Source organism: Gymnoscopelus microlampas (genome assembly GCF_963454915.1).
Source record: "Gymnoscopelus microlampas genome assembly, chromosome: 21".
NCBI lineage: Eukaryota > Metazoa > Chordata > Actinopteri > Myctophiformes > Myctophidae > Gymnoscopelus > Gymnoscopelus microlampas.
Genome location: NC_139958.1, coordinates 14,672,896 through 14,689,831, shown reverse-complemented (window position 1 = coordinate 14,689,831; position 16,936 = coordinate 14,672,896). Strand labels below are relative to the sequence as shown.

Here is a 16,936-nt window from a genome sequence, read left to right as displayed (position 1 = left end):
ACAAATAAAATGTATTATTATTATTATGTGGAGTCACATTGGCAACACTGGTATAATGCAGGGGTCTTCAAGATATTACTACAGGGGGGCCGCCAATCTTTTTGCGATTGGAACTTTTTTTTACACTAACGACTTGAACCCTAGTATCCCTATTCTGAGGGGAACATTAGCTAAAAAAAATCCGATCTACAAGTTCACAACAACGCCTCTCCCAAAATGATATGTATTTGGTCGCGGGCCCCCCATCTCAAAATATTTAGTTCCAGGGACCCCCAGAAGCAAAGATTTGAGTTACAAATGTATAACAAATATATATAACTATGTATAAATATGTAAATACAAATATATAATCAAAGATTTGCAAAAAAATATCAAGATATGCGCGGCACTCTGAGCCACACTATGAGCTTGTATATCTGCTATTTTTGCCAGACCCAAGGGGTCGGGCTTACATGAGGCTTTGTATCTGTTTTCTCCATACATGGTATGTCACTTTGTCCCCCGGCCCCAGCCAAAAAAGTCTGGCCCCCTTTCGTCATAGAAGGGACATAGAAGGGACACACGTCATGCGAAGCCCGGCCATTCAGATTTCAACCACTAGGGGTCTGGCAGTACCAGGTCTCCTGGTTCTAGTTGAATAGCCAAAGTATAAAATAATGGTTTAAGTGGTTACAAAGATGCATTCCCTCTTTGTTTACAGGAAATGCAGGTGGAGGAGCTCAGTGCCGTCAGGCAGACATTACAAGCCGACCTGGAGACGTCCATCCGTCGCATCGTTGATCTGCAAGCTGCCCTGGAGGAAGTGGAATCTAGTGATGAGAGTGACTCTGAGAGGTAATTGACCATATATGGATATATGCCTCTTTCTAATTAGACGAAAAAGAAAAATGAACCTGCACACTCATCTGCTCCAATGTCAATTAATGACAAGTCATTAAATTACATTGGAGCAGATGAGTGTGGGCGTTCATTCTTTTTCTTCATATATACTTTCCAACCCAGCACCTCAACCAAGTGATGTGCGTATTCTATTAGTTTTTGTATCTTTATAATTAGACCAAATATGGATATGCCTCTTTCTAAGTAGACCAAATATGGATATGCCTCTTTCTGAGTAGACCAAATATGGATATGCCTCTTTCTAGGTAGACAAAATATGGATATGCCTCTTTCTAAGTAGACCAAATATGGATATGCCTCTTTCTAGGTAGACCAAATATGGATATGCCTCTTTCTAAGTAGACACAATATGGATATGCCTCTTTCTAGGTAGACCAAATATGGATATGCCTCTTTCTAAGTAGACACAATATGGATATGCCTCTTTCTAGGTAGACCAAATATGGATATGCCTCTTTCTAAGTAGACAAAATATGGATATGCCTCTTTCTAGGTAGACCAAATATGGATATGCCTCTTTCTAGGTAGACCAAATATGGATATGCCTCTTTCTAAGTAGACCAAATATGGATATTCCTCTTCCTAATTAGAGTGAAGTTTGTTGTACCAAAACCTGGAAATGAGTTAGTCCTTGAACATTTAGGAAGAAAGCCCCAATAAACAACTACAAACAAGCCCCAAAAAACCTGCAACTACCAATATTTACAAGCAACTTCCCAGAAAGACAAGCCCAACGTCGCTTATCGTCTCTGTCGGGTGGGAAACTCATATGTCCAAAACCGTGACTTTTCAGGATTCAAATTCAAAAGCATTGTTTTTTTTTAAATGTATTTTTGTATGTTTAACCCCTTCCTTCCTTCTTCATGTGCTCTTCAATGCAGCGTTCAGACTGCTGTGGAGTCTCTTACTAAACGGAAGGAACTGTAAGATACTGTGATGGATGTGTGTGAACTGAAAGCTTTTCTGTTCCTAAAGGAGCATACCAGCCTTTTCACATGCGTTACTTTGTCAATCTGACTTTTATAGGGATTTCATTCCTCAAAGCCTGAAGTTTTCTTTTTTTATTATTATTGAGATATATCGCATATTCCCGATTGTCACTAAAGATCACACAAAACGTATCACACTTAATCAAAAAGCTATTCTGATGTTGGGTGTTCTGATCTCGCTTAGATTTCATTCATGCATAATTATGCCGATATATCTCAATAAAGGAATTAAGGAAAAAAGATGAAACCCTATCAAAGTGAGAGTGACAAAGAGTGTAAAAAAAAGCTGATAATAATCAGCTTTTTATGCTCCTTTAGCTCCATCTGGCTTGGTTTTGAGTCTGTCTGTTAAATGTTATCATCATTAATCACAAAGTCATTCACGTAACAGTGCAATGAATTAAGGTTTGATGTGAACTTAGTTTTTGACCAGAGAAGATAAGTCTATGAAGTGAAGATGCTTAGATGCATGGCTACTAACTGTCCATTGGTCGCCATTGATGGACCATGTTATGGGTCAACTGTGACCCCTGTCACTGTGGAGACCTTGAGTTCTCAACTTTTAATGCTTTACTGTCCTTGAACTGAGTCTGACTGCTGAAGCTGTCATGTCAACCTATCTCCATTAGGTGATGTGCATGACTGACCAAAAACTACTGTTCTTGGACCAATTTTTCAAACCATCGAGACCCCTCAAGTGAAAGTGTGTGTGTGTGTGTGTGTGTGTGTGTGTGTGTGTGTGTGTGTGTGTGTGTGTGTGTGTGTGTGTGTGTGTGTGTGTGTGTGTGTGTGTGGGTGTGGCTGGACTGCAGACACAGGCTTGGCATCGTTGTACTGTATGCACTGGAGATGTGTTTTATATCTACAAGCAGGCGTGCATTGGTCATCTGTAAGCTTTGCCCTTGTTGTCCCTTGATAATGGGCTGTTTGCTCTGGTGCCATCAGGCAGCAGCAGTGATAAATGTTCTCATTAACACTTGTCATTGCTCCCTTCCAGGCACGTCAAAGGGGGCTTCCTTCCCGGGGCCCTTTCACCCGTCTGTTAAAAAAGCGCCCTCTCTCGAGACCATGAATTCAGCAATTTACTATTCCTACTTGCCCCGACGGGGGAAATTCGGTTTCAGCTCAACCCAGCTGATCACTGTCCACAAGGGGCGCGGGGCAGTTAGAGGTTAGGTGTCTTGCTCAAGGACATTTCGACCAGTCATATTCGACACATTGCTGTGCCAGGCCTGGAGTCGTACCTGGGACTGCGATTCCCCAGGCAGACTCTCTCACCATTCAGTTATGACTTACCCGAAGGCAGCATTCAAGAGAATCGCCTTTTCCGAACTCTCATGAACTTGAATGCACCATTTTATGGTTGAAAGAATTGCCCTCTGCTCTGTGTATAAATCCATGCCGTACGCCACATCTCCAGCAAAAGGCTTGATTATACTTAATTGAGAGCGGAAATAGCCGATCCATGCGACGCGTTGTGAGCTTGTAGATCAGCTATTTTCGGGCTATAAAAGTGCACTTTTAGAAATGTCAGCCCGTGCCCCTCTAAATCTTCTCTGCATGTCCCTGCTTGCTTCCCTCTCGTCCCTGCAGTGACTCTGTGTCCAGCGCTGGCTCTCTGGGGGCCGAGGAGGTAGGAGAGGGGATCCGCCATTGGCTGGGAGTTCCCAGAGGAAGCAGCCGCCAAGGTGGTGGCTCTCCTTACGGCAGCAGTACCATCAGCAGCCAGGGGGGGCGCCAGTCTGTCACTGACACCATGAGCACTTATAGCTTCCGGTAAAAAAAGTTCTTTCAATGCATTGTTCATTTTGATGTATTAGTCATTAGTCTTTTGAATAAAATTCCATTTAGCTTTAAGTCATATTTTATTTATCTGAAATGTTCAAGTTTTAGTCTAGCTTTAGTTGACAAAATATCCTAAGATTTAAGTCAACAAATATTAGTAAAATACAGTTGATTTAGTCGACTAAAATGTATTTTGGTGGGCTTTGATGGCATCATAATGCCTGATTTATACTTAGCTGTGTGCCGAAAATAGCCAATCTACAAACTCACAGCGCGTCGCAGATGCATTGTGAGCATATAGATTGTCTATTTTTGGAGCACACCCCCTGTGCAGCCCCAAATACATTGTAGTCTAGTTTTCATTTGTTGTCTCAAAATTGTCAATATATTTAGTGATTTTAGTCATAGTTTTAGTCATCATAGCTTTGTTTTTATTTAGTTTTTATTTAGATTTCGTCAGTGAAAAAAGGTAGTAGATGAACATTGTTGGTCACAGTTTTAGTCAACGAAATGGGGGAAAAGTCCTATTGTTTGAAATGTCTTTCATACTGTGTATGTCTCTACAGCTCCTGTGAGGACCCTGACGACGAAGGATCCGTGGCTGGCGGTACGGGGACAGGAACAGGAACAGGAAGTCTGGGTCGAGCGTCTTCCTCCCTGGCCCTCTCTGAGCTGCTGGAGGGGCTGCGTAAGCGTCGGGGGGGCGGCGGTGGCGATACGGGAGGGGAAGGGGCCGGAAGCGCCGTCTCTCTGCCCATCTACCAGACCACCGGAGCATCCACTCTCAGACGGAGGTCTTCGGCCCTCTCTCTGGGTCCCGAGGACCTCCAGGAGCCCGCTTCCCGGCAGGGTCCCGTCAGCATCCTCAAACCCCCCTCTCCTCTCCTGTCCCGTGCTGCAAGCATGCGGGCTCTACAAGGTTAGTGTGGTTTTAGAGTTTCATTGGTCTGTCAGCACAGCACAGTAGCTCCGGGTTCAAATCTGGGGCAGAACAGGAAAGTTCCATTCTAGATGTGACATTCCAAAGCTTCAAAGAGTCTGCCATTGGCACTCCAGTGGAACATCAGTGGAGATAGTCCAAAGCCTTGTCACAGAGAACAGGGGGACATTTGCCAGGTGTGAAATGGGTTTGGCTTAATTTCACACCTGGCAAATCAGGCACGACAAATCAGGCACGACAGTGGGTGATTTGTCATGTACAAGCTGCTATTTTTGAGAACCACTGTTTGATTGATTGGTTGAATAATTAATGAACAGTTTGCCAAAAGAAAAAGCACGGTGGCACAGATTTATACAAAATAAATGCTAAAAGGATAACCCAATAAGCCCAGGGCTTGTTTCCATTGAGGTCCTGTGTATTCAATTCATCGAGACATTAAGAGTTTTTTGCAACTTATGTTGTCTATATGTAAATAGCTAAAGTATGAAATGACACGGATGCTTTCCCGGTTTCAATGGGTTAACTGTAATAAACCTGCTTGCCCTCTAGGAGGTGACAGCCAGGCGTCCAACGGAGGCGCCAACGGCGGATCCAAACTGTCCAGGTTCAACTCCAGCGACTCTCTGGCCTCTCTGCCCTCGTTGCCCCGCCTCTCCTCCATGGCGTCCCCGCCCACCGCCCGCCACCGCCCCTCCACCCTCTCCATCCCGGAGGAGGACTCTGACGAACCGGCGGCTCATCATCGTCCGCTGAGCTCCGCCTCCTCTGCCTCCGCTGCCCAGCGCTCCCCTCAGCCGCCGCTCAGACGCCGCATGCTGGGCAGCCTCGTCAGCGAGACCGGAGGAGAGGGCTCCCTGTCCTCGGAGCCCATGGTGTGTATAGCCTAACGGCTAATAATATGACATTACTAATACACTGTTTCCCATTTTCTTTCTTTTTTTTCTCATTATTTTCTACCAATAAATCTAAATTTATTTTCTGAAATTTTCCACATAAATTATTTTGAAAATTATTATGTTTTGTTTTTTGAAAAGTTCCATAAAGTTCAGGAGTGCTTCCGACTCTCTTAGTCGTTTTGCTCAAGGTTAAACCACAACCTTGCGTGGCTTATTGCTTTTTCTAAAGCGGTGACAAAAAGGGCAACCTGAAAACCATTTAACCATTGTGATTATGTTAATAGTATTGACATAGTCCACTGGGGTGGGGGGCTATGGGGAGGAAAAAGAAAAGAGAAAAGGGGGAAAATTATATATATATATTTGACCTTCTCTAGATGTTGCAAACAACCTCTTTTATGAAATATATATTAATATTACTAAAAGAAAAATGATCAGATTAAAACCGTTTTAAAAAACAATTTCACCACAAGAATTATTTCTACAAGAAACTATAGTCCCCGTGACGGTCAGCAGAAAACCAGGGAGTCGCTATGCAAATGAAGATAGATACCTCTAGTGGCTTTCTGCTTTATTGTAAAAGCATGCACACATACACAGGAGGAAAAGCTCCTACTTTGCCATAATGAAAAACTAAATCCTGAACGGTAATAAATCCATGGAATTGGCTCGGTGAATATAGTAAACAAGACGTGGGCGCAGTGGTGCTGATACCAGCGGTCTTAGGAGTGTGTTATCAAGTAAGTTGGCATGGGACTCAGCCAATCAGAGTCGGGATAGGCTCCTATGCACAGCAGCCATATTGGAAAGAAATTGGGTCTCTTCCTCACTTCCTTCACAGGTGTTACCAATGATACGAATGCAGGCTCTGTTCTATTTAGTGTAGCTCCATGTAAATGGGCAATACGGGGAAACCGCAAAACGTGTGATGTTTGACTCACGTCGGCTCACACTGCATATGCTATTACATTGGAGGGGGGACGGGAACAGGAACTGTTCGAGGAAAAACAGCGACACTGTAAACAAACAAACCGCTGTGATAGGAAGTAGAACGGGAGTGGTTCTACGCATGCGTGACTGGTCTATCTGGCAGCGCGTCACACCGTCACCTAGCCACCTGGCATGCACACTACAGTGTTTTCAATCACTGATGCGTCTCCGTGTAAACGCAGAATAAAAAGTGAGAACGCGCCGGCACTTTGTAGTTTCCTGTTCTGATCGTTACCGTGTAAACATGGCCTTAGAATCTATATTTTTCTCTATAACAGGTGTTCCAGAACCGCCGCCTGATGATGGATCAGGACAACGACGACGCGGCCTCGGACATCCTGCCCGCCATCCGCAGAGCTCAGTCCACCAGCAGCCTGGCGGGGTCCCTGAGGGGGGGAGGGGGCCGCCGGGCGCTCAGCGTCCACTTCGGAGAGCTGCCGCCCTCCACGCGCAGCAGGAGGGGCTCCGACACATCCGAGTCGTCCAGCTCCGGGGGGTCGGGGTCCCAGGAGGGGGGGCTGGGGGGGAGGCGCAGAGCCGGAGGAGGAGGAGGAGGGCCACAGGGGGAGAGACTGGAGGCCGAGGGCAGTGAGGCAGGGGACGTGGCCTCTGTCATGAAGAGATACCTACGGAAGGAGGTCGACTGAAGTGAAGTGGATGAAGGTGCGTTGATACAGCAGCTAAACCAAACCTTTTCATGTCAAGGACAGACGACCACCCAAATTGATATATGCAATGTATATACAGATCAGATCATGGACAGAGCCCTGTGTCATCAGATAAATAAGAAAACATGTGAGGATGGATGTGCCATGTACAGTATAAAGATAAGGACATGGACAGGGACTTGTATCATCAGAGGACAGATAACACCTGAATCTATGGCCATTCAAAGGCAATTACAATAAATGCAACATCAGGCAACACTATAGCCACCATGTAGCCTGCCCTCCACTTATCAGACCAAAATAAACCACTTAAACCCTCTAGACCTGACTTGTCTTTGTACTTTGGCCGCTTTTTTTCTTGTCTACACCAAATCTCTTTGCCAAAAATAGCCGATCTACAATCTACTTGTAGATCAGCTATTTTTGGCTAATGTTTCCCCAAAGAATATGGATGCTGGTTAATGATGCTGATAATTAATCAATTTGTAAAGCGCTTTTCTAAACAAGGTTACGAGGTGCTTTACAAAGCAAGGTAAAAACCATAAGAGATAAAACAGCAACATAAAATCAGCGGATAAAATAACATGAAATAAAAGAAAGAATTATAGCAGTATAAAATGAAGAAAGATAAAAAATAAATGCAAAAAAAACACTGGCTGGCAAGAATACCAAGAAAAGGACTTAACATAGAGGAGAGTTTTCAGAAGTGATTTAGAAAGATGACACAGATTGTGTAAGCCTTAGATCCTCAGGTATAGAGCGTTGCAGAGCCCTAGGAGCCCGGCCTGCATAATTAAGGATGAATAATATTAAACCTGAATAATGTGTGCCAACTATTACACAGTCCACAGATGTACGGTATATAGCAGGGGTCTTTGGGTTTTTAAGGCCAAGGACCCCTTAGCTGAGAGAGAGATGAAGCAGGGACCCCCACTACATATTGTATAAAATTGTGTTGCAGATTAAACTTTTTCATAGATTTCATGGATAGCTTCATAGACTTGTTTTACAGCACTGTCATCAGTCTATGTTGGATTCATGTTAATGTGTATTTTCAGACATTATTTAACGTCTTAAACTTGACTTTTGGCTCAGTACCTGATCTGCTCTTTTTCCCCTCTACACCAAATGTCTTCACCAGAAATAGCAGATCTACAAGCTCACAATACATCGCAGTACAACACGTCGTGAGCTTGTAGATCTGCGATTTTCTGCGAATGTTGCCACCAGAATAGGGATGCTAATAAAAAGCTGATGTTGGCACTTTGTGCCGCACTGCAAGCTTGTTCATCTGCTCTTTTTTGAAGAAAAAAAAATCTTGAAAGAATTGGATTTCTTTAACACAAATCTTCTCTTCTGGGAGGTCCCTGGCACAAACCCTTTTCGGATGGTTAACCATAATAAGCGGACCTGGCAACACTGATCAATTGTATGTATTATTATCAATAATATGCACTCATCTGTGTGTTCTCTGTTCCCACAGCCTGCGCTTGAACCAGGATTCATCAGAAAAAACACTGTCAACACTGACCCTGGATCAGCATTATTCAAGACATTTTGTCTTTCAAGTCAATGAGGACGTTATTTGGGTGTATTGTTTTGCTGACACTTTATTTTAAGCCAAAGAAAAGAGAAAAAACACTGTCAACACTGACCCTGGATCAGCATTATTCAAGACATTTTGTCTTGCAAGTCAATGAGGATGTTATTTGGGTGTATTGTTTTGCTGACACTTTATTTTAAGCCAAAGAAAAGAGATATTCTTCTCAGGCCAAAACACTTAAGAAAGACTGCATTTTCTGATCAATCGGTTCTGTTTGTATATGAATAATAATAAAAAAGAATAAAACATTGTGAATAATAGTCTACTCCTTCAACTGTATAGGTTGCACGTGTTGTATTAGGAAATCCTCCACACAAGTAGATCCGTATTATATGTTATGTAATATTGTAATGTTTGTTGTGGGTTATTATGAAACCGGATATGAATAGAACTGGCAGATTCTTGTGGTACTGAAACATCATTCACATTTTCTCTTTATGAAAAATATGCAGAACATTATCCTTCATGTTTTTGTTCATGATCTGTCCATAGTACTGAAGTAGAGAAAAGTACATTTTTAACTCTTTGACAAAATAGGTGGGGCAGGTGTAAAGTGGTTAAACCATTGTACCTGGTTGGTACCAAACCCTTCCTCAACAATCTCTAGACCAGGGGTCTTCAACAGGGGGTCCGGGACCCCTAGGGGGTCCTCAGAGTTACTACAGGGGGGCCGCCAAATATTTGTGTGATAGGATTTTTTTTTTACATTAACCACTTGAACCCTAGCATTTCTATTCTGAGGAGAACTTTAGCAAAAAAAATAGCAGATCTACAACCTCACGCGAGGCGTTGTGAGCTTGTAGATCGGCTATTTTCTGCAAAGTGGCTCGGAACAGCAGACTAAGTACAGAGTGAAAGTTTCAAGTTTACTAAGTATCGAGGGTTTAAGTGGTTAAATGTCTGAAAATACACATTAACATGAATCCAACATGACGTGCTGTCAAAGAAATCAATGAAGCCATCTATGAAAATGTTTAATTTGCGACACAATTTTATACAATATGTAGTTGGGGGTCCCTGATTCATCTCTCTCTCAGCTAGGGGGCCCTTGGCCTGAAAAAATGTTGAAGACCCCTGTTTTAGACCTTTTTCGACCCCACATTGAATTGCCTCTTCGGGAGGGCAGACTGCTGACCTTTTCCCACCAATATTCATGGTCAATCTGCCCATCATCGGTTCTTCATTTTGACTTTGACCTTGACTGTGACCTTCAACGTTGTTTGAACCAGAATGTAAGCGTCTGTTCCTGGACAGCAGCCTACCCGTCATTGCCACCGCTGGGGCAATGACGCTGGGACATATTATGTCCATATTAGATTTTTTTTTTTTTTAATGAATGTCCTACTTTCTCATACTACAGTGTCACACGAAAGTAGCGAAAGATTGCTGATCTACAAGCTCACAGCGAGTCGCAATGCTTCGTTTTCTTTTTCAAACAAGATTCAAATGTTTAGATTTTTAGATTTTTATTAACGCGAGAACAATGGCTTCCATTATAGCATGCTAACTTTCCAGGAATAGAAAGGCTGCCGTTAGCTTTGATTCTCTGTCGATGATGTCACTGGTAGGCGGGTTTCTGAACTGTCACAGCCCTCCTCTCTGTGAGACAGAGTGAGTAGACAAAAATGGTACCATATTATCATGAGCATTAGTGAGGACCAATTATATGAAGCTAGGTTGAAAACGGGTGAAGTCGTCCTTTAAGTGAGTCTGTGGGTTTTATAAATATTGAATATATACATACAAGGTTTCTACCCAATAGGCGGAAATATTATGCTTAAGGAAAATATCGCAATAGATGATCCTCTGAGGCCATCACGGCTATTTTTAGCAGCATCTATAAAACCAGTGTGATTCAAAGACTGCTGGATGGACTGGATGAGTAAAGCTATAGTGCACAAATCAGGTAACACTATTATTTACAAACTGTGAAAGAAGCCAAAAGCCAAGACTGTTCTCTCAAAACACCAATACACACAAAAACTTGTAACATGGAAATACAACCTCTGATTTCAACAGCATACTGTAAATAACACTTCGCAAAATCAATATATAGAATTTTCCACTCTATGCATGCCCCCCCCCCCTCTCTCTCTCTCTCTCTCACACACACACACACACACACACACACACACACACACACACACACACACACACACACACACACACACACACACACACACACACACACACACACACACACACACACACACACACACACACACAAATATTACATTCTTATACAAATGTATGCATATTCCTATACATACCCATATATACACAGCCATGTACAAAAACAAAAAAGGAACAATAGTCTAATAATAAAAAGCTGCGTACTCTAGAGGGTGCAGTTCCCCTACCTGCTCTCAGGCTCCTTCATTAAGTGAGATAATTAGCCTACTGCAGGGCCGCTCGTTATGAGAGATGAATCATTGTTCTTGATGTAAATAACATGTTTATTCCTACAACCACAACATACAGACATCTCACTTCTATTGTGTTGATGAACCAGCCAGCAAGTATCCGTTTTTTAAAATTAAGCCAATAAGGAAGTGCCAAATACCCTGCACTTCTCATTTTTGTAATTTTTGAATAAATATATATTTATTTTTTTCAGAAAACCTTTCTCGAACTTTTTTAGAAGGCGTTTTTAGAATCGGCCTCAGGTCTAAATGGGTTAATGGCCTAGCAGGTGTCGCTATTCTTATGAAAAACACTGGTTACACCAATTGACACAACCCAGTTACACCACTTGACAATGTTGCTTCTAAAGTCTAATTCTACTCTCTGCTGAAGAAAGGGTCATTGAAAATCAAGCATGAGTTTCAATACAATTAAAATGTTCCTCATGGATGAATAATGTGTTTTTTAAACACTTATGCCCTATATTTTCTTACGTGTCACATTGCGATGCATTGTGAGCTTGTAGATCGGCTATTTCCAATAAACATTTTATTTTTTACAAATGTTCTCTTATGGGGGACCATGGCAAATGGAGGTCCGCGGCGAAACACATCTCAATTGAAATGAAAACGTTTGGCAGAAATCACAGAATCACAGACATCAACACACTACATGACCTCATAAACACCTCATACTAAAGGACCACAATGGAAACAAGCTGTAATCTTGTTAGTCTTATCCTTTTGATTATGGTGGGTATTTTATTGTAATTGTGACATATGTTTATTTCATAAAGTAAAATCTGTATTGCTTCAGGGCTTTCTTCCAGTGACGCTAAAGAGAAGGTTTAGCTAAAGATCTGCCCTGCTTCAGGGCTTTTTTTAACCAGTGAATCTAAAGGGTTTAGTCTATGAAGATCTCCACTCTACTAGATCTGTATTGGTTCAGGACTTTCTTCCAGTGAATCTAAAGAGTAGAGTTAGCGCTATAAAGATCTTTCTTCCAGTGACTCTAAAGAAAAGGGTTACTGTAGCTCTGTAAAGATCTTTCTTCATGTGAATCTAAAGAGAAGGGTTACTACTGTAGCTCTGTAAAGATCTTTCTTCCAGTGACTCTAAAGAGAAGGGTTATTGTAGCTCTATAAAGATCTTTCTTCCAGTGACTCTAAAGAGAAGGGTTATTGTAGCTCTATAAAGATCTTTCTTCCAGTGACTCTAAAGAGAAGGGTTACTGTAGCTCTGTAAAGATCTTTCTTCCTGTGAATCTAAAGAGAAGGGTTACTGTAGCTCTGTAAAGATCTTTCTTCCGGTGAATCTAAAGAGAAGGGTTAGCTCTATAAAGATCCTTTTCTTCCAGTGAAAAGGATCATAGAGTATCTAACACCTTACATGCTACCCACGCTGCTACACAGTACAGCCAGGGAGACAGGCTGGTTAGCGGGGCACAATATTTATCACTTCCCCTACCGTATCCAGCACATAGTGAGACATACAGTACACAAGTTATATAAAAACAATCTCTTTTAGATCAGAATCCACTTTATCAACCGTATACTGCCCATCCCCCCCAACCTAAAATAATATACCAACAAATACTGTAGTGCAGAGAGAAAGACTGAGAGGGAGATAGACAGAGAGAGACTGAAGAGAGATATAGACAGTGAGAGACTGAAGAGAGAGATAGACAGAGAGAGAGACCGAAGAGAGAGGGAGAGAAAGAGAGACTGAGAGAGAGGGAGAGAGAGAGTGAGAGAGAGTGAGTGAGACAGAGAGAGAGAGCAGGCTGTCAGTGAGCTTGGTGCGCTGCAGTGTTATCCCCTCTCACTCACATTTATCTCCAAAGAACACGCATGCACGCACGCACACACACACACACACACACACACACACACACACACACACACACACACACACACACACACACACACACACACACACACACACACACACACACACACACACACACACACACACACACACACACACACACACACACACACACACACACACAGGATGGCAGTGTGTAAATACTAGAACCAATCGTGAGGAGGGAGAGAGAAGAAGAGACATTGGAGCTAAAATGGAGAGGGGGAGGGGCTAGGAGGAAGAGCTGATGATGATGATATTGTTGATGATGATGTGTCCCAACCTGTGGCCCAGGGCCCACTGGTGTGCCATGATAAGCAAAAAAAAACCCACTATGATTTTATTGATAATATAACTATTTAAAACAAATACAAATAAAGGCATGGTATTTATTTCTTTAAAAAAATACCTTTAAAAATAATTTAAAGTAAATACTATGTCAGTCCCATTGATCCAAACCGGAACACAATAGACTGAAGTGATTCAGACCACAGCAATGGTCACTGATGAAGAATTATGGCTGAAGGCCTTTTGAAAGTCAGCATTTGAATTTCAAATGATTCCTTTTGAATTTCAAATGATGAAGCTGTGAATAAAAATAATAACAATGATCTGCTACTTTTGGCAAAGAGGTGAAAAGGAGCGGACCAAGTACAGAATCAAATGTCAAGTTTACAAAGTATTGAGGGTTTAAGTGGTCAAATGTCTGAAAACATACATTAACATGAATCCAACATAGAAATGACAATGTGTAAACAAACAAACATGCAAACAAACAAAAATCAAACCATAATGTACACAACACTGATGCTAGTGCTGTCAAACAACTATGACGTTATCTATGAAATCTATGAACATGATTATATACAATATGTAGTGGGGGTCCCTGCTTCCTCTCCCTCTCCCTCTATCTCTCTCCCTCTCTCTCTGCTAAGGGGTCCTCCTTGGCCTGAAAAACATTGAAGACCCCTGACCTGATGGTTGTGTTCTACAGTGCAGGGATGGGAGGGACATGTCCTGAAATGTAATGTCATGTAATATAATGTCATGTAATGTGTCATGACATCCAGACAGCCAGAGGACACTGGGCCTGGTCACAGCAGACAAACTGCAAGAGCTCATTGATGTGATAGTATAGGATACTGAGGCCGAGGGGATACTGTTTATTGTTTATTATTGATATGATACTAGGATACTGAGGGGATACTGTGTATTGTTTATTATTGATATGATATTAGGATACTGAGGGGATTGTTTCGAGCAGTGGTTCTAAAACGTTTTCATGTCAAGGACTCCCAAATTGATATGTATTTGGCTGCGGACGCCCGCCCCCCCACATCTGAAAATGTGTTGCCCCAGAAGAGAAGATTAAAACATTCAAAAATGTCCAAACATATTAATATTTTTCAAATATTTTCAAAAATAGCAGATGGACAAGCTTGCAGCACGACACGCTGAGCTTGTACATCTGCTATTTTTGAATAGCCAACGTATGAATGGATAAAGTGGTTAAAATGATTAATTAAAGTGATGCTATGTTAACTACTTGGGGGACCCCCTGGAACCCCCCCCCCATACCCCAAGGACCCCTGGAACAGTGGTTTTCAAGGTGGGGTCCTTGAGGGGGTTCTATGGGGTCCCCAGCTGAATTTACCATAAGCGTGCGTGGCATGCCAATGTGTTGTGAGCTTGTAGATCTGCTAATTGGAATTATTTTCTCTTATGAGTTCCCTGGCACAAAATACTCAGATCGTTAAAAACTACAGCAAGGTAACAACATGGCAGGCTACATCAGACTGACCTTATAGTACACCACAGCTGCAGCTAATCACTTTAATAACAGGTGAGTTAGATTCAGGTTTGTCAATGTGCATTGACAATACTGTTGACTATGTTCATGGCACATGAATAACACACCTGTTATTAATTTGATGTGTTACTTAATAGTCTGCTTTTCCCCCCCATTTGTTATCAAAAAGGTTTTTATTCATTTATATCACAAGACCAATCAAATTATTATATACATGAAACCCTAGGCAGAGTATGTACTGTAGTTTGTTTTCCAGTTCAGTCTTTAACCCATTAAGGAATGCATCTGTGTAATTTTTTGATTTGAGCTAAAAAGCATTATTATTTTACACTTTGGCTCTTCAAAAATAGCAGATATAGTAGCTCGTAGCGTGGCACCGCGCTACACGCTTGTAGATCTGCTATTTTTTTTTAAATCTGAAAATGTGTGCAAATCTTTGAATATATATATTATTTTAAAGCGATTTTAAAAAAACTCAAATCTTTGATTCTGGGGGACCCTGGAACAAAATATTTTAAGATGGGGGTTGGCGGCCAAATACATATAATTTTGGGGGTCTTTGACATGAAAGAGTTTGAGCACCACTGATATAGAAACATATGTTTTTCAAAATACTGTTGGGATTTAGAAGACATTTGTAGAGTCGGCTTCAGGTCTTAAAAAAAGGAAAAGAATATACAGCAATGTTCTATGCTCCCATTGCGGTATTTCTTTTTTGAGTGGTGCTAGCCACTCCAAGGACTGACTTTGTCCGTGTGTGTGTGTGTCTGTCCGTATGTATGTTTGAGCACGACCTGAGCATGACCTCAACAGCTGCGGCTGATTGCAACACAAAGATGCAACCAGTTATTAATAATAATAATATAATTAATTAATAATTATACACAAACAGGAGTGCAAAACACACACGCGCGCACACACACTTTTGAGTAAAAATACTTAAAATTAGTAAAAATACGTAAAAGATGTTAAAATTAGTAAAAACACGTAAAAGTCAGTAGAAACATTTTAAAGTACTTACAATGAGTAAAAATACTTTAAAGTCATCAAAGTCTGTAAAAAGTAACTCATTCAAGTCAAAGCACTTGAAAGTTACTAAATTGAGTAAAAATACTTGGGGGCCAGTCTTAGGCTAATAATAGCTTAATGAAATGAACTCAGGATAGGCACCATTCTCTTCACACAGGGTGTGATTTTTTAAAATCTGAACTGGAAAACAAACTACAACATCTGCCTACTATGGTTACATGCTCTATAAGTAAGCATCTGTCCATGGTGCTGAAATAGACACTGGTTAAATTTTAACTCTTCTCCTTTTTAGCACCATGGACAGAGCCTGTAGGATGACTCACTGACTCACTTTGGGTTCAGCTAGTGGTTCTCAAAGTGGGTCCTTTTTTGGGGGGGTGGGGGCACCAGCAAAAGTAGTTAATATAGCATCACAATCAGTTTAACCACTTTATACATTTATAAGTATAAATGTATAATTTTGAATAAATAAATAAATGAATAGCCTAAATCAGTGGTTTTCAACCAGTGGTCCGGGGACCACCAGTGGTCCTTGAGGGAGTACCAGGGGGTCCCCAGCAAAATGAGTTAATAGCGTCACTATAATGTTTAACCACTTAGCTTTGGCTATTCAAAAATAGCAGATATACAAGCTCATAGCGCGGCACCGAGTGCCGTGCTATGAGCTTGTAGATCTGCTATTTTTTGAAAAACCTTGAAAAAGTATGCATATCTTTGAATATTTATATTTTTTAAAGCGAAAATTAACTGATATCTTTGCTTCTGGGAGGGTCCCTGGCACAAAACCTTTTCAGATGGGGGTCCGTGGCCAAATACATATCAATTAGCGGATCGTTGACATGAGGAGGTTTGAGGACATCACATCACGCTGCTCTCACACTCTGTCAGTTTCTTGTTTCATCACAGTGCCTCATAGTATCATTCATTATGCTGCTAGCCTGATTAAGTTTTCAGTGCACGTGTGTTGGGGGAGAGAGAGAGAGAGAGAGAGAGAGAGAGAGAGAGAGAGAGAGAGAGAGAGAGAACGCAAGAGAGAGAGAGAGAGAGAGCGAGAGAGA

The 16,936-nt window shown here is 41.7% G+C and overlaps 1 protein-coding gene across 1 annotated transcript in view; it reads left to right on the top strand.

Moving 5' to 3' along the window:
• Window positions 1-9,009, top strand: part of myo18b (myosin XVIIIB) — a 49,325-nt gene extending 40,316 nt beyond the window's left edge. The window contains 7 exon segments of the mRNA XM_084047670.1: window positions 701-834; window positions 1,782-1,823; window positions 3,483-3,665; window positions 4,241-4,593; window positions 5,164-5,486; window positions 6,779-7,163; window positions 8,652-9,009. Coding sequence (XP_083903796.1) covers window positions 701-834; window positions 1,782-1,823; window positions 3,483-3,665; window positions 4,241-4,593; window positions 5,164-5,486; window positions 6,779-7,147 — 1,404 coding nt within the window. The 3' untranslated portion in view covers window positions 7,148-7,163; window positions 8,652-9,009.
• Window positions 9,010-16,936: the final 7,927 nt, after the last annotated feature.